The sequence below is a fragment of the Astatotilapia calliptera genome, chromosome 8 (assembly GCF_964374335.1).
Source record: "Astatotilapia calliptera chromosome 8, fAstCal68.1, whole genome shotgun sequence".
Taxonomy (NCBI): domain Eukaryota; kingdom Metazoa; phylum Chordata; class Actinopteri; order Cichliformes; family Cichlidae; genus Astatotilapia; species Astatotilapia calliptera.
Genome location: NC_137429.1, coordinates 4,652,216 through 4,677,143, shown reverse-complemented (window position 1 = coordinate 4,677,143; position 24,928 = coordinate 4,652,216). Strand labels below are relative to the sequence as shown.

The following is a 24,928-nucleotide window of genomic DNA, read 5'->3' as shown; positions in this document are numbered from 1 at the left end:
GTTTCACAATGTCATTCAAACCAAGGCAGACACAGCAGCAGGAAAATAATCAAGCCTTAACTGTCCTTGTTAACCTGCATAACCACCAGCTTCTTATACACACATGAAAGCTTCTAATCTGTTTTAACTAATCCAGATTCAAGGAAGTGCCCTTATAAATCTTTAACTGAGCACAAGTATGTGTTAGCAGTAGCAGAATGCTAGCATTTATTCATTTATTGGCATTTATTAACTGAGGATGTAGTGGACCACTGTACTGTGACAGATGACAATTTGCATGTGACTTGTTATAATACAAAAACCTGTTGGAAGACATAAGTGATGTATTTTTTGAATATGTCTTTATTTTAGAATGGGAAAACAATGCCACACTATTAGATTGCAATACATGGCTAGGTACACAGACAATAAAGGGGAAGCAAAGAGTGAATGGATCTTTTGGACACGTACTATTTATCATAAAAGACAGGAAAGGCAGAGGATGTCTGACGACCACAAGTATCACTAGAATAAGTGAACAGTAAGTGCAGCAAATATTTTCAGTGTAGGAACCAAAATCACTACAGGGAAACAGTCAGTCAGGAAACAGTTGGCCTTTGACATTTTGTTCAGGGGTTAAACAGCGGAGAAAAGGTTTCTTGGATTCAGCTGTCCTGTTAAACCATCAGAAAATTGACAGAGTTACGTATGTATCATATCTCCATTCATATGTATCTGATCCAACACAAGGATCAGTGCGTATTTACTAAGTTCCAATATTTTCATATTGGAAATGTTCTTATAAATCTTTACACCAACTGGAAGCTGTCACTTACCAAACTCAATACTGATGTTTAAGGTGGATTTGTACATATCTAGGTACTGCTGCAGGCTCAGGAGTTCCTCTCGACCCAAAAGCCTTTCCAGAATTTTCTGATGGACGATCAGCTGCGGTGTCTCATCCAACACTGACCCAGGAAGAGCCTTAGATTGCAATCATGAAGTCATAGAAAAACTCTGAGAAAGTTTTGGTTTTCAAAACGGAAAAAGATCATCTGCAAAGAAACACACCTTAGATTTTTCAAGCTTTTTGCTCAGATTTTGCAGCGTTGACAGGACGCTGCATACAAGGGTCTCTATGCTGACATCTTCATCCTCCAGTACCTTAACTGCGGGATCCCTGATCACCTGATCTGCACCCAGCACCTTCAGTCACACAGCAATACATACACACAGGAGACAATCAGAGAATCCAATGTCTTGAACTTTAAAAACATGAGATTGGCTACAACTGAAGGTATTTATTATGTCTCATTTATGTACTAAAACGTTTGTATTCTCATAATCCTCTCATGCATTAAAGTACTTCAAGCAATCAAGTGCAAAGATAAAAGACAGCTAACCTTGTAGCTCCACTGCTGGAACAGCCTTCTTTGAGGGTTGTGATCCAAAAACACAATCTTTACTTCCAGCAAGGTGCTAAAAAGGATGTGCTAATAATTATTATGGCTCACACAACACACAACAGCAGGTTGTGTGTGAAAGCTTAAATATTTATTTGCCTGCAGCCAGAACGAGCAGCTGTTGGTCTAAAGCAACAAAAGCACTGTGGGGGTTTGCCACACTGGCAACAGCCGACCAGCTAGAGCTGCTTCATAGAAATATACACAAAAATGCCACAATGGTCCACTGCTGTTGACTGGAAAGATGTGTCAATGTGGTGGCCGTTCTGGAGCGAGGCAACAGCGCCTCATCATTTCAGTCCAGAACTTTCTAATTTTTTTTTTACTAATTGCCATGCAGCTTGAATTATTACAGATGCCAGACATGTATTTATGATAGTTAAGGTTCAAATGCTGTTTTTCATACCAAAAGCTTAGTTTTGACATGTTAGAACAGTAGGAAGCACAAAAGTATGGAATGGTCAGACACTCTGAGCGAGATGACGGCAGCAGAGATGCAACAGCTTTGCGTCTTTATGCTAAAACACACTGCAAGGAGTCGACTGCTCAGACATCATCATAAGCTTTTGTGAATCTGAACTGATGCAAGGCAACCACGGGATTATATTTGCCCTCTCTGTGGGCTCTGTGGCATGAATTTCTTAACAGACAGCAGACAAGCAATAAATATGAGTGAAATGGGATGCACCGTATCTCAGCGTATAATATATATATAGAAGTCACCCGCAGTATGAGAAAGATTACCGGTGTGGCTGTTGTTGCATGACTTTGACGTCTCTCAAAACAGAAGTCAGAATATCCCTGGACGACTGGAAGAGAGGCACAGCAAACTTTGAGCACACACTTTCACAAACTTCAGCCATACATTTGTTGTTTCTGTGCAGGAGAACTTACTTCAATGATGTGCAGCAGGTAGGATGGATAAATCAGCAGCAGGCCTGTTATGTGATCCCATATGTACTGTTTGTTCAGCTGAAAGTTGAGATTTTCATAATGAGCTGCGTGGAAACAACAGAAGACAAAACCCTCTTGTTTTAGTGTTCATCATTTTAAAAAGCAAAATGAATGCCTTTAAAGTCTTTTCAAGACCTAATAATTGCAGAATTGTGTATTATATTCAGCCTTTTACAAACGAGCCACAACTACTAGCTAAGCATAAGACCGAACATGGCATATTTCTTCAGTTTTTAGGCCACTGAACAGAGATTCAAGAAGTCCCTTTGATCTGGAGTGAGTCTTTGGCCAAATCAAAGTGAAATTGATTTTACTGATTAATATTCTCTCAGATAAATATCCATCAGACAGACTAATTAAACTTCTTATCTGTGTTCTCTTAGCTGCGATTCCAGAAGTGTAGTAGAAAATATGGCGCTTTCAGATTATTTTAAACTCTGAACACGACCTGCTCTGAACCAAATTATGTGTTCAGAATCAGTTGCCATGGTGATCTAGCCAGGTAAATAAGAGAGCCACCTTCACGGCACAGAAGTCTGACTTTAATCGCAACATAACAAATCCAACAAACCCATTCATCTTGTTTCATAGCACACACTTCTGGTGAGGGTTAAGAGGTTAATTTAAAAAAAATAATTTTCAAAAAGAATCTTATTTGCTATAATTTATTTGTTTCATTACTGGAAAATCATTTAAAAAATGAAGACCTTATTTTTTTTTTAAGTATCACAGTTTTTAAAAACTCTGTATTCAGGCTTCCTTCTGTTTTCGACACACAGGCACAGCTTTTCCTGGGGGCTTCTGTGGGCTTTCTATTCTAACTTTAGTCAAAGAATTTATTTCTTTTTTACAGGTAAGGCCTGCAGACTCACTCACACATGGAGGTGTGAAAGCTAGAAAAGCACCAAACACAGGAAGCGAGACAGTCTTTCACTGCTTTTGTTAAGATTCAACAAGAAGCCTCGGTATTTCAGGGCAGCAAATTAAGTAGGAGTATTAATTTGTCCTGCCAGTATAACAGGATCATTCCCCTAAAGAAAAACTGGGTTCAGTTGGCATCAGGTGATTAGTCCCTCAGTCTCTGTAGCTCTAAGGTAATTGCTGGCTGACCTCCCAGGTCTGTCCTATCAGCAAGGTCGTGGGGGAGCCGAGAAATCATTATCAGCCGCTGCAGGATGATCTTCTGTGGGGAGAAGGTGGGGGGGACTTAGAAAGCCTGCAGAGTGACAACAGAATAAGCTCTGACATGCAATCCAGGCACAAAAGGAGGATCATTGTCAGGTGCGCATTTAAAATTTAAGGCCGTGTGCCAATATTTACAACCTGAGCTCCTTTCCATATTAAGCTAAATACAAACCACATCATCCCCCAGATTCTTCCTCCGTGTCACTAAGTGGTGAAATAAACTAGTCCTAGTTTCTTCCTCCTCCTTTTCCTCAAAACCCTTTTTCTCCATCTCTTTGCTTTAATCTCCGTCTGACTTCTTTCGCCGTCCGATTGAAGCACTGACTGAGTGAGGGCTAAGCGAGCTGCTGTTTATAAAAGCGCATATCCTAGAAACCTATTGTTCTGCAGGTCCTATTAAACAAAGCCTGCTGCAAAACACACTGGTGCGATTAACACAGCAGCCAATCGCAGAGCACCACAGCCTCATAATCAGGGTGCTTCAACCCCAACAGGAAGAAGGACAGTGCATGTAGGGATGGCAGGTGTCTACATGGTGATTTGCACACACACTCTTACTGTCTATACTATGATGATGCTGATGATGCATTGTCATACTGCAATATTCTGAATGGGTGTAAATGTTGCACTAAAACCTGTATACGTATTCCAGCACTGCTTTTCCAGATGTGCAAGCTGCCATTTCCCTTGGTGCTAAAGTTGATTTTCAGCCTTGTCCCTCATGCACAGAGATTTCTTTGATGGTATTATTTGTAGATGATGAGATATTCATACTCTTTCCTTGTAACTTACTCTTTCATTTTGACTCCATCACTGAGGAAGAATATTCTATAACTGTTCCACAATTTGTAGATGTAGTTTTCTGCCCACCTTTACTTCTGAGAGCCTGTGCCTCTCGGAGTTGCTCTTTTTATACCCAATAACGTTACTGATGAACCTAATTACTTGTAAAATGTTCCTCCAGCTGTTTCTTTTTAGTCCCATTTACTTGTCCAGTCTTTTGTTTTCCCCCTTCCCTTTTTGAGACCTGTTGCTGCCATTAGATCATATTTTTCCTGAAATAGTAAAATGTCTTTATTTAAATCTTTGTTTTCGTTTTCGATCCTAAATCTTGTCCAGCTAACTCTTCACTCATCTGTGTGATGTCATTTAAATGACATTTCATAACACAACGCGTGTATATATACTGCTGCTTATGTTTTGGGGTCTTTCAGCTTCATTTTCACTCACACATCACCCACGTGTCCGTTAAAAACACAAACCTCTCTCACTTTGCCGTAAATCACATCAAACATGGATACTGTGTCTGCATCCTGTGGATCTTTCCACGAAATTGGAAAACCGTCGACATCCAGCTGCGACATGGTCATCTCGACCCTGTTTAGCGGCTCTTGTACGGTGTGTTGTCCGTTACCATCGCAACACGCTCCTACAGCATACGTTTGACGTCAGTACATACGTAGTCATTAATTACTAGAGTCTGTTCGCTTATTAATACACTTTATTTGTCCCAAGCTTCCCGTTAGAGCAGCCAAAATATGACCCTGAATTTGAAAAAGAAAGAAACAACAACAAAAAACTGAAGGAAACGGATGTAAACAAAAATGTCGACAAAATAAAATAAAAAGTTAAAATGTTGCTTATGTTTAAGTGCTCACATTAATTAACATGCAATGTTTTAAATAAGCATAAACATAAATGAAAATATACATGGGTAGAATAAAAAGAATAAAATAATAAAGAAAATTAATAAAACAAGTGAAAATGTGAGCAAAATATTTTAAAAATCGTACAAAAATAGCTCAACATGTGAATTAAAGCTAAATAAAACTAAATAAAAATGTTTTACTAAAATAAGGCAAATGCCAGAAAACATTCAAATGTCTCAGTGTAACAAACTAACGTGTGGACTCTGCAGACATTAAGCTGTTATTTCCTGTAAGCTTCCTTTTGACAGCAGAGCTGAGTCTGTGAGCTACCCTCCACCATAGTTTCCAGCGTTTAGATGTGTGTACATTTAAAAAGCTGTTATTTTAGGATTTTACATTCAACAGCTCTTATTTGTTATTTCTTTATCTCAAAATGTTTTAGTACAATGAATAACTAATTTATTTGTAAAAAAAAAAAATAATAAAATACAAAAAAACAAAAAAAACCTTGCAGAATCAAAACGTTGATTCATGCAATAATTTTGAGGAACTGTGTTGTAATTTAGCATCTGTAAGTTATTTTCTTCTCTCTCATTTTAATCGGTAAACTATTAGACTAAGGAGCTTGGAAAGAAAAGCGTCTGCACTTCTTTAAGTTTCTTGAAGACGTTTCATCTCTCATCCCAGAAGCTTCTTCAGTTCTTAGGTGCAACTGGTGTAAAGTCCCAGATGGGCGTGTCCCGTAAGAGGGTCATGGGCCCCCAAGTTATTCCTACAACATAACTTAAGATAAGATAAGATAAGATAAGATAACCTTTATTAGTCCCACACGTGGGAAATTTGTTTTGTCACAGCAGGAAGTGGACAGTGCAAAAGTTATGAGGCAAAAATTAGAATACAATAAGAATAAATACAGTACACAACTGTACAGAATAGAATAAAATAAAATACTATATACAGTAGAATAAAATAAAATAAATATACAATAAGATAAAAATAGAATATGCTTGTGCCTGCGGAAGTCTACCACCAGTTCCTTGGTTTTACTGGCGTTGATCTGGAGGTAGTTCAGCTGGCACCAGTCCACAAAGTCTTGGGTCAGACCTCTGTACTCCTTGTCGTCCCCATCAGTGATGAGGCCGACTATTGCAGAATCATCAGAGAACTTCTGCAGGAAGCACTGGGTGGAATTGTGGGAGAAGTCTGCAGTGTAGATGGTGAAGAGGAACGGAGCCAGAACCGTTCCCTGTGGGGCCCCCGTACTGCAGACGACCCTGTCCGACACACAGCCCTGAGTCCTCACATACTGTGGTCGGTCGGTGAGGTAGTCCAGGATCCAGGTAGTGAGGTGATGGTCCACTCCAGAGTTCACCAGCTTGTCCTTTAGAACCGAGGGAAGAATGGTGTTGAAGGCACTGGAGAAATCAAAGAACATGATTCTCACAGTGCTTCCAGCGGTCTCCAGGTGAGCGAGGGAACGATGTAGGAGGTGAACTTATATCTCTAAAGAAAAGCATACTTAATTATATGCACGCATTAATTTTTAGATGACTTCAGGCACAATTCAAAGGCTACACAGACTGCTGTTCTAGCCCACTGCCGCCAGGTGATGATAATTTAACATTAACTGAGTGTTATGCGCAGTTCGTGAGCAGCAGTGAAGCTCGCGAGCAAAAAAGGCACGAGTTGATGAAATCCACTCCTAACCATAATTTTACTTTTTATTTTTTATTGCATTTTCTTTTCTTTATATAAACACCAGCCAACCAAAACACACAGCTCTTTACTGTATTAGAAATTAAATATTTAATTTTATCATCTGAGCTGATCTACTCATTATTCACTGACTATGAGGATCTTTCACCTCAGACAAAATAATATTTATTATTATTATTATTATTATTATTATTATTATTATTATTATTATTATTATTATTATTATTATTATTATTATCAGTAAAATATTCTCCACATATTCTCAGCCTTGTGAATATTCTGGCATAAGGATCCAAATTATAGCTGAGGTGCGGAAATAAGAAGGATCTGTGTGGAGGGTGTGTTTCCCTTTAAACGCTCCTGTGAGCAGCAGAGATCAGCAGACGTTGGAGGGGACGGTCGGCCTCGGCAGCCGTGCAGGATGGACCGATAAACAGCTCTGTTCGAAGCGATGTTCAGGTACCGAGTTCATTATCCTTTATTTTATTTTTGTAGTGGAAAACAAATGGAGGTGAAACACTGAGAGCAGCGTGTCGTCGGTTCGTTCGGCTCCTTTGCACACCCAGTTTTGACAGCTGAGCGCATCATCATCCTCCTCCTCAACATCATCTGCACGTTTTCAGCCGCCAAGCTTGGTATCATCTCCAATCCTGTGTTATGTTTCCAACGCTAACCCGATTATTTAATTTGAGGTGGATTTTTTTTAAATTGCTTTTCTTGTAGTGAAAATGTTTATCACCTTCGGCGGGGCTGTGGTTGGCTCGACATATGGTCCGTGTTCAACAGGGTCATTTTTCTGAGTGAGGAATTGAGATCAGGTTATTTAAAGGTTAATATTTCACCCTGCAGTGATGTGGCCTGTTCAAACCACCCTTAGTTTGCACCTACGCCTATTTAAATCGACAGACTTCATAAAAACTAAATGGAAAAATAATAATCCCATTAATTTGGGAAACAGCGGCTCCAGTGTGTGCTGCTGTTCCCCGGCTATAATTTCTCCTTCGAGCCGTGAGTGTTGGCTATAATATAAAGCTGAATTATTCAAAGGATGACAGAATACATTTTTGCATCCTGTGCTATAAAAAGTTAATAGGATTTCTGCTTGAATGGCCTTCAAATTATTTTATTATTTTTTTCATCCCCTAGTTCAAGATTAGATTCGGTTATTTTACTCAAAATGTGAAATTTACTGCTAATTTGTTAGATTTAGTGGAATTCGTCCAGATGTTTCCCTCAGTTAAGCTAACCACCTGCTGGCCCAGATATGATATGGCCCAGACTTCACACTGCTCTAAACACTTCATTTCAGACAGTTATTTCCTTCTCTTGGGTCTTTGATGTCAAAGAGAGCAGATGTCGCTAATATGGTCACAGAAGCCCCACCCACCCACTCACCGGTCAACCTTTCTATTTATGAGCGGCAGCCAATAAAAAGAATGGTAGCTTAAAGCAGTGGTTTTGAATCTCAGGAGTGAGTCCCAGTGGTGGAGCACAGAGGAGTGATTAAAGATTAATTTGAGCTTTGATGCTCATTTAGCAGTTCCTGTTCCCTTATGTGGCAAATAAACTAGAAATGTAGACCCACTGTGGGAGCTATTACATCCATAGCACCAAAGAGAAGCTGTGCTACCCCTGTGAAAAATGTCAGGCTTCATACTATCACTGTGTTCTCTTGTCTGCATCGGGTATTCTTCATGTTCTAAGAGAAGGTGAGACAGAGTTGGAATTGGACTGGTACCTTCACTGATTTTGCCTATTGATTAACTTAGACCTCAGCAGATCTCACGAGAGCAAAACTATCCTCCAAAATCATTTGTCCAGTTCTTGCTGGATCTGCAGCCTAGTGTTCCCATCCGCTCCTGCTCACAACTGGTTTGGTGTTTGGGGATTTAAATTCCCCCTAAAAGTTATCAATGAGGCTCCCGGTCTCATTGTTACCTCTGTGAACTGTGCTTTGCATTAACATCTAGGCCCATCGGGTGCTACGCATAGGAGGCATTATACACAGCCTAAACAAGCCTGTGGAGTCTTATTTGGGCCAATCTATGATATATTTAATCATACAGAAGGCTCTACATCAAATTAAAAATGCTGTTTTTCAGGAGTGGTTGCTCTTATTTATTTATTTATTTTTTAAAGCCTGGAAAGCACATTTGAATGCTGTGTGCTCTGCAGTTGCCTCTGTTGGGTTTCTTGCAGTCTGTAGGGAGTCCTTTTGATGATTAGCTCCCAGCTGTAGTTTGACTCATTGATTTGTGAGTCTAGTTCTCACTTGATGTTGTGTCTTTAGATGTTTGCTGCCTTGTTGGGGATTGAGAGAGCTTTAAGGCTTAGAAGAACGACTATGAGAAGAAAATGGGTTTTTCTCAAATGTTTATACTTCATCTGTTAACCTTTCGTCTTTTGTAGGATTGTCTTTATCCCACTGAAATCACGCTTGTTTCCCGATTCCCTCCTGTGTAGATTTTTTTGCCATGGAAATGGATATGATACCGAAATTCTCCTCAAAAGATGAGGAAATCGACTTCTGGAAGGCTCTTTCCTTCAAGTACAAGAAAAGGTATGTACAATACACACTGTGCAGGCTCTGTTTCTCCTTCAGTAACATCAGTGCCTCAGCCCTTTGGAAACACTTAGTTAAATAATAATGCAGGTATAGTTTTGTGTTTTTTACTCATAATCAACAAATCTCATGAAAAGATTGTCTGGTGAAGTCCAGCCTAGTTTTCCCATCTTCTTCCTCTGCTAATTCAGCGTTTGGGGCTTTAACTTCTCTTTGGTCAAGAGTTACTTGTGGTAGAAGATGCATTGACAGGAGGAAAAAATGCACAAACTTAATCTTTTAACTGTAGGTACATTTGGTTATTGTGCACCTTGATGCTCAAGTACCACTGTCTCTTTCATGCACATTGAACCTGATAAAACTCAGGTGAGCCAAGCTTTTATATGGTACCTGGGGAAATTGAAAAATCCTCCTCAGAGGCGACCAAAGCATATATTCAACTCCTCGTGCACAGCATTGAAATGAAGGTTAATGGGAAGTAAAAGCTCAAATGTGCCACTGTTCCTCCCAGTAATCGGTAAGATATGCAATACATCCTTCATTTCAGAGGTATTGTCATTCAAAACTGGAACATGTGAGCTAAAATGAAAGCATTATTTTTATTCCAGTACAGTATACATTTGTTACTGCTTTAAATAAAGATCCCCTTATGTGACTTCTGCTTTAGGTTGGAGGTTGTTTTGATCTTGATTCTTTATATAACAAAGCTGCATTGTGCAGTTCAGTGATGTTTTAGACTATGGTGTTTTTGCCCATCCTTGTTTCAACATGACAACTCCCCTGTACACAAAGCAGGCACCATAAAGTAACCATATCTCCCCAGTATTTCAAACCTACCCAACATCTTTGAGATCACCAGCATGGCGATGCTGTACAGTAAAATGTATATAATTCATAATTCTTTAACATTTTAAAATGACAAACTTAATTGGTAATACAACACATGTTTAGCTAATACGATTGATTAGAGTTTTATTGTTAAAAGTAAAACAATGAGCATTAAACTTCAGTTTACAGTTGATTAGCACTGGTTATTTTATCTTTATACATACACCTTTATATCTCAGAAGGCAGAACAGGTCGTCTACCAGTCAGTAGGTCAGGGGTTTGATCCCCGGCTCCTCTAGTCTGTTTTGAAGGATCTCTGGGCAAGGGACTGAACCCAGAGTTACCCCTGACACATCCATCAGAGTGTGAGTGTGTTAAAATTAGGCTGAGAGCACTTAAGTATAGAAAAAAGCTTTTTGTATAAACGTGCGTGTGATTGTGTCAAGTGTAATGCAGTCATTAGCTGAAGTCCTACTACTTCTTACTGGTGCTGCAACCTTTAACCTATGTAAATGATCTCTGTGCAGCTACTTCTGAACTGAGAGATGTCTTTGTTAGCGACATTTGAATCACAAGATCTGATGGTAACCAGTCCGCTCTTTGTGTCTGTGGGAGAAATGCTTTATCTGCTATCTGTCAGTCTTAGACTTTCAATTAGCAGCCGCTGTTGGCATCTCCGGTGACACTTGTGAGACAAGCAGTGAAATCTTCCTTCTCAATTTCTTCCCACAGCGGCAGCTCATATTTCACATTAAACATAAAAGGCTCCCACGTCTCTTTGTCCCATCTTTGAATGATTTTTCTGTGCAGATTCTCACTGTTGTTCATTCATCGTGTAAAGATTGCTGCATTTGTATGAAACCTATTTCTGTGCTCTATATGCTGCTTGATTAAGATCAGCTGATTGAAATGTCAACAATAGGTGCTACAGGAAACAAGCTCAGGCCTACGCCTGATTATGTAAGACAATGGGCTTCCTTCAGAGTGGAGGCCATGTTTATTGGGGTCATATAAGTGAAGGACAGTTCCTAGTTTGTGTCTCTGAGGTACAGAGGTACATTGTATTATTCTGTGTAGCTGTTCACAAAGCCCAGCAGTGCTGTCCTGTGCGCTAAGTAGCAAAGCAATACCATGATTCTTCACCACTGTACAGCGATAACACAGAGGACCTCGGGTTTGAACTTTGAATGAGCAAAACAATATGACATGAGTGTGTTTGGCCCACAAAGGGTTCCCTTGTCATGCTGTCTGGTTTTGAATGTAGGGAAAGAGGAGGCACCAGTGTGCAAATGTGTGACAGCCAACCTTTTCAGAGCGAAACCAGTTCAAAGCCCGGCCTGGCTCGACATTACCGCGGTGGCTTTGAAAACAAATGGATGCCTTGGCTCGGTGCCACCCCGAGCACTTCAGCTCCCATGATGCCATTTTTAGACAGCTGTGTGTGTGTGTGTGTCCGTGTATCAGTCTCTCAGTGACCACATCAGCAGACACTTACATAATCAGCACTTTGCGGTAAAGCTGGTCCAGGATCATGTGGCTCGTTGTATGTTTCGAAGGTTACATTGGAGAGTCAGAGACGCACTTCTTGGTTAAAACACAAATTTCAGTTTGACCTCACTGCCAGCATGTCAGCTGGCACAATAGTGTCAGCTGTTTTTACTAGACAAGATCGACTGCAGCGGCCTGTAAAGCTGTAAAGATGGTAAATCATTGACTGTTTCATAACAGACTGTTACAGACTCGCAAGGTATGGTAAGAAGTTAGCAGCAGCTTCAACAGTGACGTCAATTCCAAGCATACCAGGGTTTGTTTCGTTGGCATTTGTGGATTCTTCTTGTCCGACCTGCTGTTTAAAGATTGACTATATTAAAAACATCCTCAACTTCTTGTAACAACCCTCAAGCTATTTGGTGACAATCTTTGCATTTTTCCTGCACAATCGAGGACCATGTCACAAAGAGAAGGTGATAACTAAGTGACTCAGAGATCATCAAAAACATTTCAGATCCATGGCCTGAAAGCTCTTCAGATCTTAATCTGATTGAGCGTCTCTGGTAAATTATGTTGTGTTAGATTACATCAAAAATTGACTTGACAAGCAAGAATTTCTGTACTCTGTTGAAAAATCATGCTCCATCAGGAGAAATCTGTGCAGTTTCCATCCAGATGATGGATGGGCTTCAGTCTTGCTCTCAACCCTTGTCTCATAAACATAAAGACGAGTAAAAACCGGCCCAGTTAAAAAGTCTTGAAGACAAAAGCTGAATCTGAGATTTCAGAAAAGGAGCAAAGTACAGGGAATAAATCAGTTTTTATAGTGACGCTGTAGTTCGGGTGTGTGGATGTGGGGTAAAGCGGTCACTATTTGCAGAAGTAAATTTTGCACAAAAGCAACTGTTAGTCTTTAAATATTAATTCCTAAGTTAATATTTTATAGCAGTTCATCTCTTAGGAGAAATTAAAGGGTTAAAACCCTTAAAACACCCCCTTTACAAAGTAGGTGACACAAATTGCATTCGAGTTTGGGGAATTGTATCTGGGTCAGATCTCGAGCGCCCAGAGGAGATGCAACGGCGATAAAAATAAAACCATATCCAGCTGTAAAGTTTGATGAATGCATCCACCAGCCGTGTCTCCCAGGCTTGCACGTCTACCTCTTTCTGTCTCGACTTGTCGTCTAATGGCTTTCCGTGTGTCTGCCCACAGCTGTGAGGAGGCTCAGGAGGAGCTGCTGGAGTTTCAGGAAGGGAGCAGGGAGCTGGAGGCTGAGCTGGAAGCACAGCTTGGCCAGGCCGAGCATCGAATGAAGGACCTGCAGTCTGAGAACAACAGACTCAAGAATGAGGTTGAAACTCTCAAGGTAACTGCTGCAGTCTGTGGAAAGCTGACCATAGACTCTATAAAAGATGGACATGACTTCCATCATAGATATTTTGAGGCATCATAATGTGATTTTTACTAATTAGTGGGTGGCATTGTATGGGCTACATCCATTATTTGGTGTCAAACTAAAGCCCTGGGGGCCTAATCTGGCACAGCAGTGTTTTGTTTTTTTTGGTTTGCAATCTGTAAGCTTTGGTGCAGTGCTCCCAATTTTGTTCCACCAACCCATCAGGAAATGCACAATTTCCCCTTGTAATCATGTCCAATGTGACCGACCACACTTCAGCAATATATACATGACACCACGTAATTAATATCTATATAGAGTAACCGCTTTATCTGATAGGTCGTTGTGCTCACCGTGAGGCCTGCATGCTAGAATACATTATTTTAAGTTTGCGCACTTTGGCAAACCGTCCTACCGTTTGTAGTTTATGGACATTTCCGCTGTCGCACAATAATTCTAGCATAAATTCCAATAGGTAGGACAGTTTGGCACTGAATTTTGTGTTGTGCGCATGTGCAGAAACAACAGGTAGGATGGATTCCCAGAACACCTGGTAGTTTAGCATAGCTTAGCATGCTAAAAGCTAGCTATAACCAGCACCTCTAAGCCTCTCTAATGACCTTTTTCTTAATCTAGTTAATTTACCTAAACCATAAATGGTCATGTTCTAAGTTAATTTAGTCATCCTGAATGTTTTTAACATGTTTTTGATGGGTTAGATTTAAGAGCTGAGAATCAGGTGATCAACATGTCAGTGCCACCATGTGGTCAGGAAAATCCTTGTGAGCTTTTCGTGCCATTTTCTGGCATTTTACGAACAAGCTGATTTTAATTGGTTAATTAAAAGCCTGATAGAATAATTACTGAGCCATAATGGCTTATTTTAACAATCCAACTGTATCTCATTAAGCTTCTCAGATTTATGTGGTGAACCTAAAGAAGACCTTCACTGTGACTTTCTCTCTCACTCTGCATTTATGATGAGGCCAGCATTATGTATATATGTTTCTAATATTAACAAGACATTAGGCGAGTGTCTTCACACGTATCCTTGAAATAAATATGAGGGCTTTTTTTTTCGTCGCCATCTATCATCTGCTGCCCTTGAGTGTAGTCTCCTGGGAGTGAAGAGAAGTGGGCCTGTAACAGCTGCTGCTCCTGTAGAAGCGATGTCTTGCAGAATAAATGTTTATTGGCTGCCTTCTCAAAGAACAACACCTCTTATTTTTGTGGCCCTGCCTTTGTTGGATTTCTAGCTGTAACCTTATCCTGTAGTTTACTGGCCTCCATGAAAACTGAGTACAGTCCTGGAGATGAGATGTTTTAAAGTGCAATCTAAATGGTAATCTCGCTGCAGTGGGAATCTGAGGTATATCCTTCCAATCTCACCACCTGTTCTGCCCTAATCTGGCTGTATACTGATGCAGCTGATCTGTGCCACACTCATAAATAATGCATCGGATTGTGTCTTGCTGTTATTCTCGCTCCATAATTACCAAATCCAAGTGGCTCATTTCTGAGTCCATGTTTCAAGCCGGGTGAGTCGAGCCACCTGCAGGGAAAACATGTTTGTGCCAAGGTGTCTGACAGGTTTCACTTTCAGCAGTGCTGACTTCACACCTTTGATTTGGAGGAAATGCAGCACTGGTGAGATGTTGGCGCAACACTGGGGCATGTCTCATGGTTCTAATTTTACTACACACACCATAGCTTTGTATCTTAACAAAGCTTTAAAGGAAAAATTTCTGAAACAGGATGTAGGAATTGAATTTTTCCTAAAACATAAAAAGGACACAAAACAGCACCCTTATAAAATAACACGGGTACAAAGAAAATGGCCTAGGACTGACTAACAAACCACAAAGATAAACTGCACAAAACTAACTGAATAAAGTTGTGAATATTTATCGTAGACTGTAAGAAAAGATGTCTGTGCCATGTTGGAGTTTGAAGCCGTTACGAGCGTGAGAGCACACGCTCAATGGCTAAAAACCTTTAATGGACAAGTCAACAAACATATCCTGGATAATCCTCCTCTCTCCTTCCGTCCATCCATTTTCCACAGATTATCTCAAAGCAAATTGGTCCTGGGTGAGGGGCCAAGTACGTTTTTTATAAATGCACATTTATCAAACTCTTTATGGTGAACTAAAAGCATTCATAATGCATCACATCTCAGAAAATATACTAACATTCTGAAAACGTTTGATTAAGAAAGCAGTCCTTTACAGATGTTCATGAAACACAACCTAATCTTAAGTGTTATTTTCTGATTTGTGAGTAATATTCTCGTGCTGTGTTTGTGCATGTAGACTGCTGCAAAATAATAATAATAATAATAATAATAATAATAATAATAATAATAATAATAATAATAATAATAATAATAATAATAATAATAATAATAATAATAATAAAAATTTTTTTTATTTATGAGCGCCTTTCAAGTCACCCAAGGACACTTTACAATAGGATAAAACACTTAGTAAAACAATGGCAGAATAAGAACAATAAAATAAAGCACAAGATAAAATGAACAAACAGTGGATTCACAGTGAATATGCAGATTTGAACAGATGAGTTTTGAGTTGGGATTTAAACTGGGGGAGAGAACCAATATTTCTTATTTCAGGGGGCAGAGAATTCCACAACCTGGGAGCAGAGCAGCTGAAAGCTCTGCTTCCCATGGTGGTGAGGCGGAAGGAAGGTACAGTAAGCTGGACAGAAGAAGAAGAACGAAGTGAACGGGCAGAACAAGTGGTGGTTAACAGGTCAGAAAGGTAAGAAGGAGCGAGGTTATGAAGGGCCTTGAAGGTGAGCAGAAGAAGTTTGAAAATTATCCGGAATTTCACAGGGAGCCAGTGAAGTTCCTGAAGAACAGGGGTGATGTGCTGGTAGGAGGGGGTTCTGGTGATAATGCGAGCAGCAGAGTTCTGAACCAGTTGAAGCTTATGGAGGGATTTTTGGGGGAGACCATGCAGAAGAGAATTGCAGTAGTCAATACGGGAGGTAACAAGACTATGTACAAGAATGGACGTAGACTGGGTGGAAAGAGAAGGAAGCAATCTGTTAATGTTACGTAGATGGAAGTAGGCAGAACGGGTGAGGTTATTGATGTGTGATTTATAAGAAAGTGAACTGTCTAGGATGACACCAAGGCTCTTAACCTGAGGAGAAGGGAGAACTGTGGAGTTATCGATGGTGAGTGAGAAATGGTTTGCCTTCAAAAGGTTGGATTTGGTGCCAATAAGGAGGATCTCAGTTTTATCCTCATTGAGCTTTAGAAAATTAGAGGTAAACCAGGATTTTAACTCGGATAGACCTTCTGTAAGGGAAGAAGGTGGGAGGGAGGAATCAGGTTTGCAAGAGAGATATAACTGGGTGTCATCAGCAAAACAGTGAAAGTGAAGATCAAATTTGCGGAAGATGGTACCTAGAGGGAGGATGTATATTATAAAGAGAAGAGGGCCTAAAACTGAGCCTTGGGGTACACCAGAGGTGACGGGGAATAGATGAGAGCGGAATGATCTTAGTTGAATAAACTGGGAACGGTCGAGGAGATATGATTGAAACCAGGCGAGGGGTGTGTCAGAGATGCCGAGAGAGGAAAGTCTGCTTAGAAGGACAGAGTGAGAAATGGTGTCAAAGGCTGAGCTCAGATCTAAAAGGACGAGAATCAGAGCTTCAGATTTGTGCTTTTAAACTCTGTTAATTGGACCTGCTGAACGAGAGGACTGTCTGGCCTTTCTGCGGCTGGCTGCAGCTCAGTCATTACTTTATCAGCAGATGTAGGTCAGACACACAGACAGGCCCGGTGGTGTTTATCATGCCAATTGTCTCAGAGCTGGTGGATAAATGGGTCACACTGCTGCTTTTTTTTTTTTTTTTTTTTTTTTTAAATGAAAAGGGAAAATGAATGGAGCACTGAAAAATGTATGGCGGCGTGCTTTGGGAGCTGTTCAATCATGTGTTTAAATGCATGCAGTCAGATGTTCAATACATGTTGTCTGCTCTCCTCCTCAGGAGAAGATGGAGCAGCAGTACTCTCAGAGCTACAAGCAGATCTCCATGCTGGAGGACGACCTCGGCCAAACGCGCAGCATCAAGGAGCAGCTTCACAAATACGTCAGAGAGCTCGAGCAGTCCAACGATGATCTGGAAAGAGCCAAAAGGTCTGTTTGGACTCTTAATACTTACTAAATAAATAAAACAGTCTCAAAGTTTCCTTTGTGCTGTGTGAACCATTTGACCATGTTTGTGGTGTTTATGCACCTTTAATGAAAATATCGGACAAACAATACAGATCACTGTGCATTTACGTGCACTACTAGACCACCCAGTCATGTGCGCTTCAGTTTTGATGAGCAAGAGTCAAAGCAGTAATCTATCTCTGGTACAGCTTGCTAACATCGTTTTTCTAACTCCACCCTCTTCTCCAAATGTGGTAACTACAGCTAAAAAAACAAAACAAAAATCACAACAACAATAATATGGTGGTATCCTGAAAGTTAAAAGTCATATCGTGATAGTTACATCCATCTTTTGTGTACAGTATATGATGATAATATATCACATCTAACAGTAAAGGGTGAAGCTGCAAAGAGCAGAGCAGTTCAGCATAGCCAAGAAAATGACTCTTTCAGCGCCAGCCCCCAGTGGCCTTTGGAGGAACTGCAGCTGTAGCTACTTCACATTGGCTTCATTTGTTTTCAGCCTCTGAAAGTTTCAACTTGATTTTTAGGTTTTAGCTTTGTTGCTGGGATCATGTAGAATATTCAGCATAATAAACAAATGACGCTACCTTAAGTAAGTGCAAACACACTTCTGTTTCTTGCCTACTTTGTGATGTTGGTTACATTTTTATAAAAATTTGCAAGAGATAAAATTCTAGGATCTCATTGCAATTAACAAATGGCTTCAAGTCAATTGATTGCTGGACAAAGCTGGATTAAAATCAATAGATAAGCCTCAGATATTGATTACTTACTCATTATTATTCAAGCACTAGTGTCTGCAGAGAACATGCCTCTGAGGTTATTTGCACATAATTACTGAAGTCTTTTTCCTTTTTAAAAATATTTCTTCTAGAGCAACTATCGTGTCTCTTGAGAACTTCGAGCAGCGTCTGAACCAGGCCATTGAGAGGAATGCCTTCCTGGAGAGCGAGCTGGATGAGAAGGAGTCGCTGCTGGTCTCGGTGCAAAGATTAAAGGATGAAGCCAGAGGTGATTACTCACTCATGAACTCGAGCTCATTAATGTGCAGCTGCTGCAGTCTTTCTCCTCTGAAGGTTAAAATCTGGGTTTTCCTATATATATTTGTTACAATTATCTTTTCTTTTTTTTAAAAAAAAGATTTACGGCAGGAGCTCGCCGTGCGAGAGAGGCAGGCAGACGTAACCAGGATGTCCGCTCCGAGTTCACCCACACAGGATAACGTGAAGATGGACACGGCTGTGCAGGCCTCCCTCTCCCTGCCGGCTACCCCACTGAGCAAAGGTCTGGACAACGCCTTTGCCAACCAAACAGGTAGCTGCACAACGTCTTTCCCCTCAACATGCAAGTACAGACATGTAGCTCTTTATTTAAATGTTGTGCTGCGCGTATATTTGCATGCAGAAAACATTTATTTCTGTAATGACCCAGCTGTATAATCAGTTCTTGTGCAGTTAAAGTGCAGCAAAGACCCCATGAAAACCTTTTAATATATTTTGGCTCAATTATAAAAATATAGCAGATTAACAGTTGATTTTAATGTCTTTAATTTAACAAATATTCATAAATAAGTGTCTGAAATCTGCCAAGAGGTTATTAAACAGGGGGAACTAATTGCTTAAACAGAATAATGATTTTGAACTCTGTAAAAGATTTAATAAAATAAAAATTGGAGGAATAAATTGGTTTCTTTACTTTTTTCTAACTAGTGCTATCAAATGGCTATGGCAGCAACTCACCTCTGACCCCCTCGGCCAGAATATCAGCCCTCAACATTGTCAGTGATTTGCTCCGGAAAGTTGGGGTGAGTCTTTCCTCCTCCCGGTTTCTGGTTCTCATTTCCACCTCTGGCTTCATGTCGGAAGTCCTCTATCTTTCCTCTTCATCTTTTGTGTCCTCACAGGCTCTCGAGTCGAAGCTCGCCGCCTGCAGGAACTTTGCCAAAGACCAGAAAGCTCGGAAGACGTTCGCTCTCGACAACAGCAACGCGCTGAATGCAAACTACTCCCAAGCGCTCCATACGTCATATTTTGATAAAGCGTGAGTGAAAGCACATTCAGTCTGTAGTTTTATTGCCCATTACTGTCACATGTAAGTGTGGACAGCATGGTTGTATTGTTGCGTGAATAAGGACGAGTATCTGAGATGGTGTGCATTTGTTTTTCCCCCCAGCAGGACTGAGATGGTCATATTCCCTGCATTAATTTGGGGTAATTGTAGCTCCTTCACCTGTTATGCAAGTGTGTAGAGGGCCATGCATGCTGCCGCTGCTCCTTAACAAGCCTCTTTTCCCATCTCATAGAAATAAGTGTGGGCTGGATAACCATTTAGTGGTGGTGGCGTGGTGCTGCTGAAATAATCTCTCAACTCTAAAGTGACCTGATTCATGTTTTTCTTGTCTATACTAGTATAAAGTGTTTGTTTTCAGCTCCAGATCTAACCAGTAATGCTATTAACAAAGTCCGTTTTTGCCATACCTTTTTATTTGTTTTAATTTATGGCTGGAAGTCCCTCAGGAGATGATTCACGAGAGAATCTTCAGTCGGATTGGATTTATTTAGGGTGCTAACACCTCCCACATGGATGTGTACATATTTATGAATTTAATTTACAACAAACATAAAATGAAAACCAATGTCCTGATGAAGTTGGGAAATATAGCCACAAGTGGCTCAAGAACCTTATTAGTAAGCACTACCTAATATGAGTATATAATAACACCTGCTAACAGGATCCAGGTGTTGGTTTATTGTTGTATATGATGACAACGGTTTTGTTCAGCTTGAATTTTTTTGCTCTTCATGCTTATGTTGCCAACAGATCCTTACTGTGGGGACTGGCAGCCAGAGGAAGTGTAGTGTTTCTGCTGTGCGAGAGAAATATAAATAGGCAGAGTATGTGTGCACAACAAGGGCATTGTCTGGGTGACTTCAGAGCAGGGAGGTCTTATGAAGAGTACAGTCACATTCAGCTATGTCTGGCCATTTATTAAGAAAAAATGACTTTATACTTCAATAAATGAAGTTCCAAGAAATCACCAGAGCTGCAATAAAAGTAATTTTGTTTCAAGATCTATTTAAAAATGACAAGTAAAAAGTGTCAGGTACTATAATTGACAATACATCGTAGTTAGGGTTGTAGACTTATTTTTTTATTTTTTGGCCTAATTCAGACAGATTTTTGTAACTTTATTCACACTGTTCATGGAAAAACTTTGTAACACTGAGAAATGTGCTTTTCCGTCGGCACAGGAATTTGGATACACAGAAACACCAGTTCGATACCAGTAAAGAAAACTTCCACACAATGCCCAGCCCAGTCTTGAAAATGTAGTTTCACTGGCACTCCTCCAAAGCTCATATTTCTGTGCTTTTCAAACTCCTACCACACAGAGGATGCCTTTCATGCCCCAACTGTGACCCACAAAAGAACGCGGTGAAACCAGTTGGATAACTCTGGGTGACTCTCCTGCTTCCTTCCCAGTTTCTGCATTAAACTTTTATTTTTAGCGGCACATGCCTGTGTTTGCTAATATTGCCTCATGTCTGCTATGCAGCTGTTGTCCTGTGTGACATGAAGGGTGTTTGATAATGAGGACAGAGCCACCTCCCGCTGCGCCGGTCGGTGCTTCGACCTGTGTTGGCAGTTTTTGATAAAGTAAAACCGACCAAAGCTTTGAAGCTATCTGATCTCATTTTCCCTTATGTATCTACAATACAGTAGATAAATTTTTACTTGAATACAGTAGTTTAGTAAGTATATACTTAAGTCTCTACTAGAGCAGAAAATAATTTGTCTTTATTTTATACAGAGTATTGATGCGTGTCTGTTCATTCTGTCTCAAACAAGCTTTTATTTCTTTATTTATTTGACATCTTCCCCCTTTGGGGCCACCATAACTTTGAGCCAATTTTCTTCTAATTGTGTGCATCTTAAAAACAGCTGTTGAGGGAAAGTATAGGTGGATGGGTATATAATAGGTAGATGTAGAGAAATCGTAATCATGTGTTTTAGAGCCACATTAAATATTTGTACTGGGATGAGAGATACTATTATTATTTTTTACATTTCTACCAAATTTATATCTTTGTATTTATGTTAGTTGTAGCTCCTGGCATAGAAAGTGTGCCAGCTGACATATGTCATGAATTTAGCTGTTTTTATCCATTTTTAAGTGAAAGCTAAAAACCTTTTCAGCCAGCCAGGTGGTCCTTTGATTATTGATGATTATTACTTTTATGTTTATGATTGAGAACATACAGATTATTGGACACATTTATATCGACTATCTCAGCTGCTTTTAAAAACATATATTTGATCTATCTTTATTTATTTTCATGACTGATCATTTTTATTATATCCGATTCCTGGCTTTCATAATCTGGCACCAATGGGCTTCCATACTGACCACCTTGTTTGCATTCAAATTAAACTGCTTTAACTGTGTGGAGGCTTTGATTGGTGGCTGGTAACGGGTGGATTCGTGTATCTGCTTCCGGGACCTTTTGTTTCAAAAGTCTGTTTTCTCGCAGCAGGACCGTGAACGGACTCGAAGCTGGTACCCGGATGGCCATCACCGCGCCTCCCGCCGCCTCCTCCCACGGTTTAGTGCCCCTGGCTTTGTGATGCCAACATGAAACACAACAGGAAGAGAAGGCGCAAAAAGAGGGATCACGAAAGGCTAATACTGTAAAACTTACTGTTACTGTGGCTCATCTCCTCGTCTTCCCGCGCTGCCTCTCTCTCTGTCTGTCCTCACTTGTGCTTCGTTTGCTGTAAATTAGTCTGTATATGATGTGTTACTGTATCCACTGTTTGCTCACAAAGACTGTTAAAGCCCCCCCTCTGCTTTTTTTTTTTTTTTTTACCTCAAGGATCTCCCCTGACATGTGAAGTGGTTTCTAAGAATGGCATATCATCTGGAAAGGGAAATATTATGCAGTTAGTCTTAGAAATGATGATGAGTTGCTTTTTTGTTTTTAAATCTAAGCAGCCTCTTCACTGATCTTTAACTTAAATTACTTCAGTTAAACCACTGCTGAACCCTCTAATTATAAAAATCAGCAGGTTTATTGGATGCAGATGTCCTAAATAACTGTGCCATGTGGCCCGTGACTCCACCAATTATTGAGGTTTCCAAGAGCCTTTCCAGGTAGTGATTTTTGGGTGATTCTGGCTTCTGGCGCCATCCTCATGCGCTTGTATTTGACTTCTTATTTAGTTCCACAGAGTCGGGAGTTTTTCAGTGAGCCAAACACACCATGTAACTTCTGAACCGTGTGACATGACGTGTACAGTATTGGTCATATTGATCGTTATTGACAGGCAGCCAGTTAAAGTAGTGCTGTCATAGTGTTCGGACCAGTTAACCAGCATTCTTACAGCCTGTAGTCGAAACGTTTTATCCACATTTTGTTCTTTGAATTGATGCACAAACCTTTCTCAGTTGCAAGTGAAGCACTTTGACCTTGTTTTGTTTTTTGTTGGGGTGTTGTTGTTTTTTTTGTTTTGTTTTGTTTTTTTTGTTTTTTTTTCATTCGAGTGCAATATTGCCTGTTTGTGGGTTTAATTTATTTTAAATTTCTTTTATAGCATGTTTCAATAAAATATGTAATTATACCACACTGATTATGTTTTACTTGGTTCTTGAAGTTATTCTCAAGGCAAAGACTACTTTTCATTCTCTTCTCAAATATTAATGTTTGCTGTTTTTCTGTTGTATCAGTTTAGAAATTAGAATACGGTGAGCTTTTCATATTAGTGTTGTTTTGGTAGTCCAGAAAAATAACAAAACTGAAGATGTTATTTAAATCAGATTTGACTGAATCTATAAGTAAATGGTAATGGTCTGTATTTATATAGCGCTTTTACTAGTCCCTAAGGACCCCAAAGCGCTTTACATATCCAGTCATCCACACATTCACACACTGGTGATGGCAGCTACGGTGTAGCCACAGCCACCCTGGGGCGCACTGACAGAGGCGAGGCTGCCGGACACTGGCGCCACCGGGCCCTCTGACCACCACCAGTAGGCAACGGGTGAAGTGTCTTGCCCAAGGACACAACGACCGAGACTGTCCAAGCCGGGGCTCGAACCGGCAACCTTCCGATTACAAGGAGAACTCCCAACTCTTGAGCCACGATCGCCCCGTCGTCAGGAAAAACACCCATACCCAGTTCTCAGATGTGTTGATGCTGTCAAATTATATTTTTATGTCAGTCTAAAAAGACTGTAGAAGACTTGAAAACTGGAAATTATTTCTGTGGATTTAAAAAAAAAAAAAAAAATTTAAATTGTTCCACTACTAGAAATACTCTAAGAAGATTCTTACATATATCTATACTAATGAACTTCAGATACAAGATACAAGTAACCACAGTGATGTCACCTATTGGTTTCATAGCCACGCCCTGAATCTTACCCTGCTTTATTCTACTAGTACATGCCTGTGCTACAATAGTGATTTGGTCCGTCTCTGCTTAATCTCTCAGGTAAAAGATTTTAAAAAATGAATAAATAAAAAAAATAGGTTGTAGATATTTTTTTTTTTTTTATGCTGAAAATGTTTCATTTTGGCCTCTTGCTATGTGGCTGACAGGCAACGTGATGGCTTTATAATATAAGAACCATTTAGTGTTTTTATTATTCAACTTATGTGGCTGAAACTTAATTTTCATGTCATGAAATTAAAATTCTACAATGCTTTTAAAATGTGTGACATGTGCGTAAAGGCTAAAAATAGGTCCTTTTAGCTGGTTACTAGGTTGTTCTTAGGAAACATGATGACATAACATCTGATGCAGATAAGAACCTTCAGGGTGCTATAGCGTACCAAGTTTGGTAGTGCAACTCCACATCGTGTAAGAGGAGTTCATGGACAAATAAGGCCTGTGTGTTTGCATCTACCTGTGGACAGCTGTGGCTTAGCAGGTAGGGTGGGTTGTCTGCTAGTTAGAAGGTCATTGGTTCAAACCCCCCAGGCTGTGTGTTAAAGTGTTCTTGAATAGCAGAACTCTGTGTAACAAAATGCAATCGGCTTGTTAAAAAGTTTTTAGACTAGAAAACACAGGTAAAGTTTGGCCACACAGGTTTTGCACCACATGACATTCCTAACAACCTTCCTAACTAGCTAGTTAGGAATGTCATGTATCCTACCGGTCTTGAACTGGGGCTCTTTGCATGCAAGGCAACTATTTTAACCACTACACCAGGGGAAAGCCCTGCACGTACCCTAATACAATAAGAATTCACACTAGTGACTGAAATTCAGAACACTGATGACTATCATCACAGTGAGTATTAGACTTGTATGCAGTAGAGGTGGGCGGATCGATCCAAATATCGATAGTATCCAACACTAAAACCAAGTTTCAAAACACATGAAAAGCTGAAAGGTGTTTTTTGCTGTGTTAACTAATTATTGTGGAAAGTAATAATCACAGTGACATAGTGGTGATTAAAATGTGTTCAGAATTTGAAACTTGAG

General features: G+C 40.0%; 2 protein-coding genes across 6 annotated transcripts; one reads left to right on the top strand and one right to left on the bottom strand.

The window, feature by feature from the left end:
* Nucleotides 1–324: 324 nt before the first annotated feature.
* Nucleotides 325–7,131, bottom strand: tex47 (testis expressed 47). Of its 2 annotated transcripts, none has more exons than XM_026178025.2 (8): nucleotides 4,844–7,131; nucleotides 3,507–3,579; nucleotides 2,337–2,440; nucleotides 2,187–2,251; nucleotides 1,383–1,458; nucleotides 1,051–1,185; nucleotides 816–963; nucleotides 325–653 (listed from the first exon to the last, which is right to left on the bottom strand). In XM_026178025.2, exons 1-8 carry the CDS (start codon nucleotides 4,949–4,951, stop codon nucleotides 616–618), a joined length of 747 nt encoding a protein of 248 aa, XP_026033810.1. In that variant the 5' UTR covers nucleotides 4,952–7,131; the 3' UTR covers nucleotides 325–615. The 2 variants fall into 2 exon arrangements, with proteins under 2 accessions (XP_026033810.1, XP_080161119.1); XM_080304993.1 differs by lacking the exon at nucleotides 4,844–7,131 and adding an exon at nucleotides 3,754–3,909.
* A 117-nt stretch (nucleotides 7,132–7,248) lies between these two features.
* ndel1a (nudE neurodevelopment protein 1-like 1a) lies at nucleotides 7,249–23,065 on the top strand. 4 transcript variants are annotated; one of them, XM_080304992.1, is made up of 10 exons: nucleotides 7,249–7,405; nucleotides 9,410–9,506; nucleotides 13,044–13,197; nucleotides 17,251–17,399; nucleotides 18,316–18,452; nucleotides 18,582–18,755; nucleotides 19,151–19,245; nucleotides 19,345–19,481; nucleotides 19,617–19,651; nucleotides 21,977–23,065. In XM_080304992.1, the coding sequence occupies exons 2-10, from the start codon at nucleotides 9,421–9,423 to the stop codon at nucleotides 21,982–21,984; spliced, it is 975 nt and encodes a 324-aa protein (XP_080161118.1). In that variant the 5' UTR covers nucleotides 7,249–7,405; nucleotides 9,410–9,420; the 3' UTR covers nucleotides 21,985–23,065. The 4 variants fall into 4 exon arrangements, with proteins under 4 accessions (XP_080161118.1, XP_026033800.1, XP_026033799.1 ...); XM_026178015.2 differs by having other exon boundaries at nucleotides 21,974–23,065; XM_026178014.2 differs by lacking the exon at nucleotides 19,617–19,651.
* Nucleotides 23,066–24,928: the final 1,863 nt, after the last annotated feature.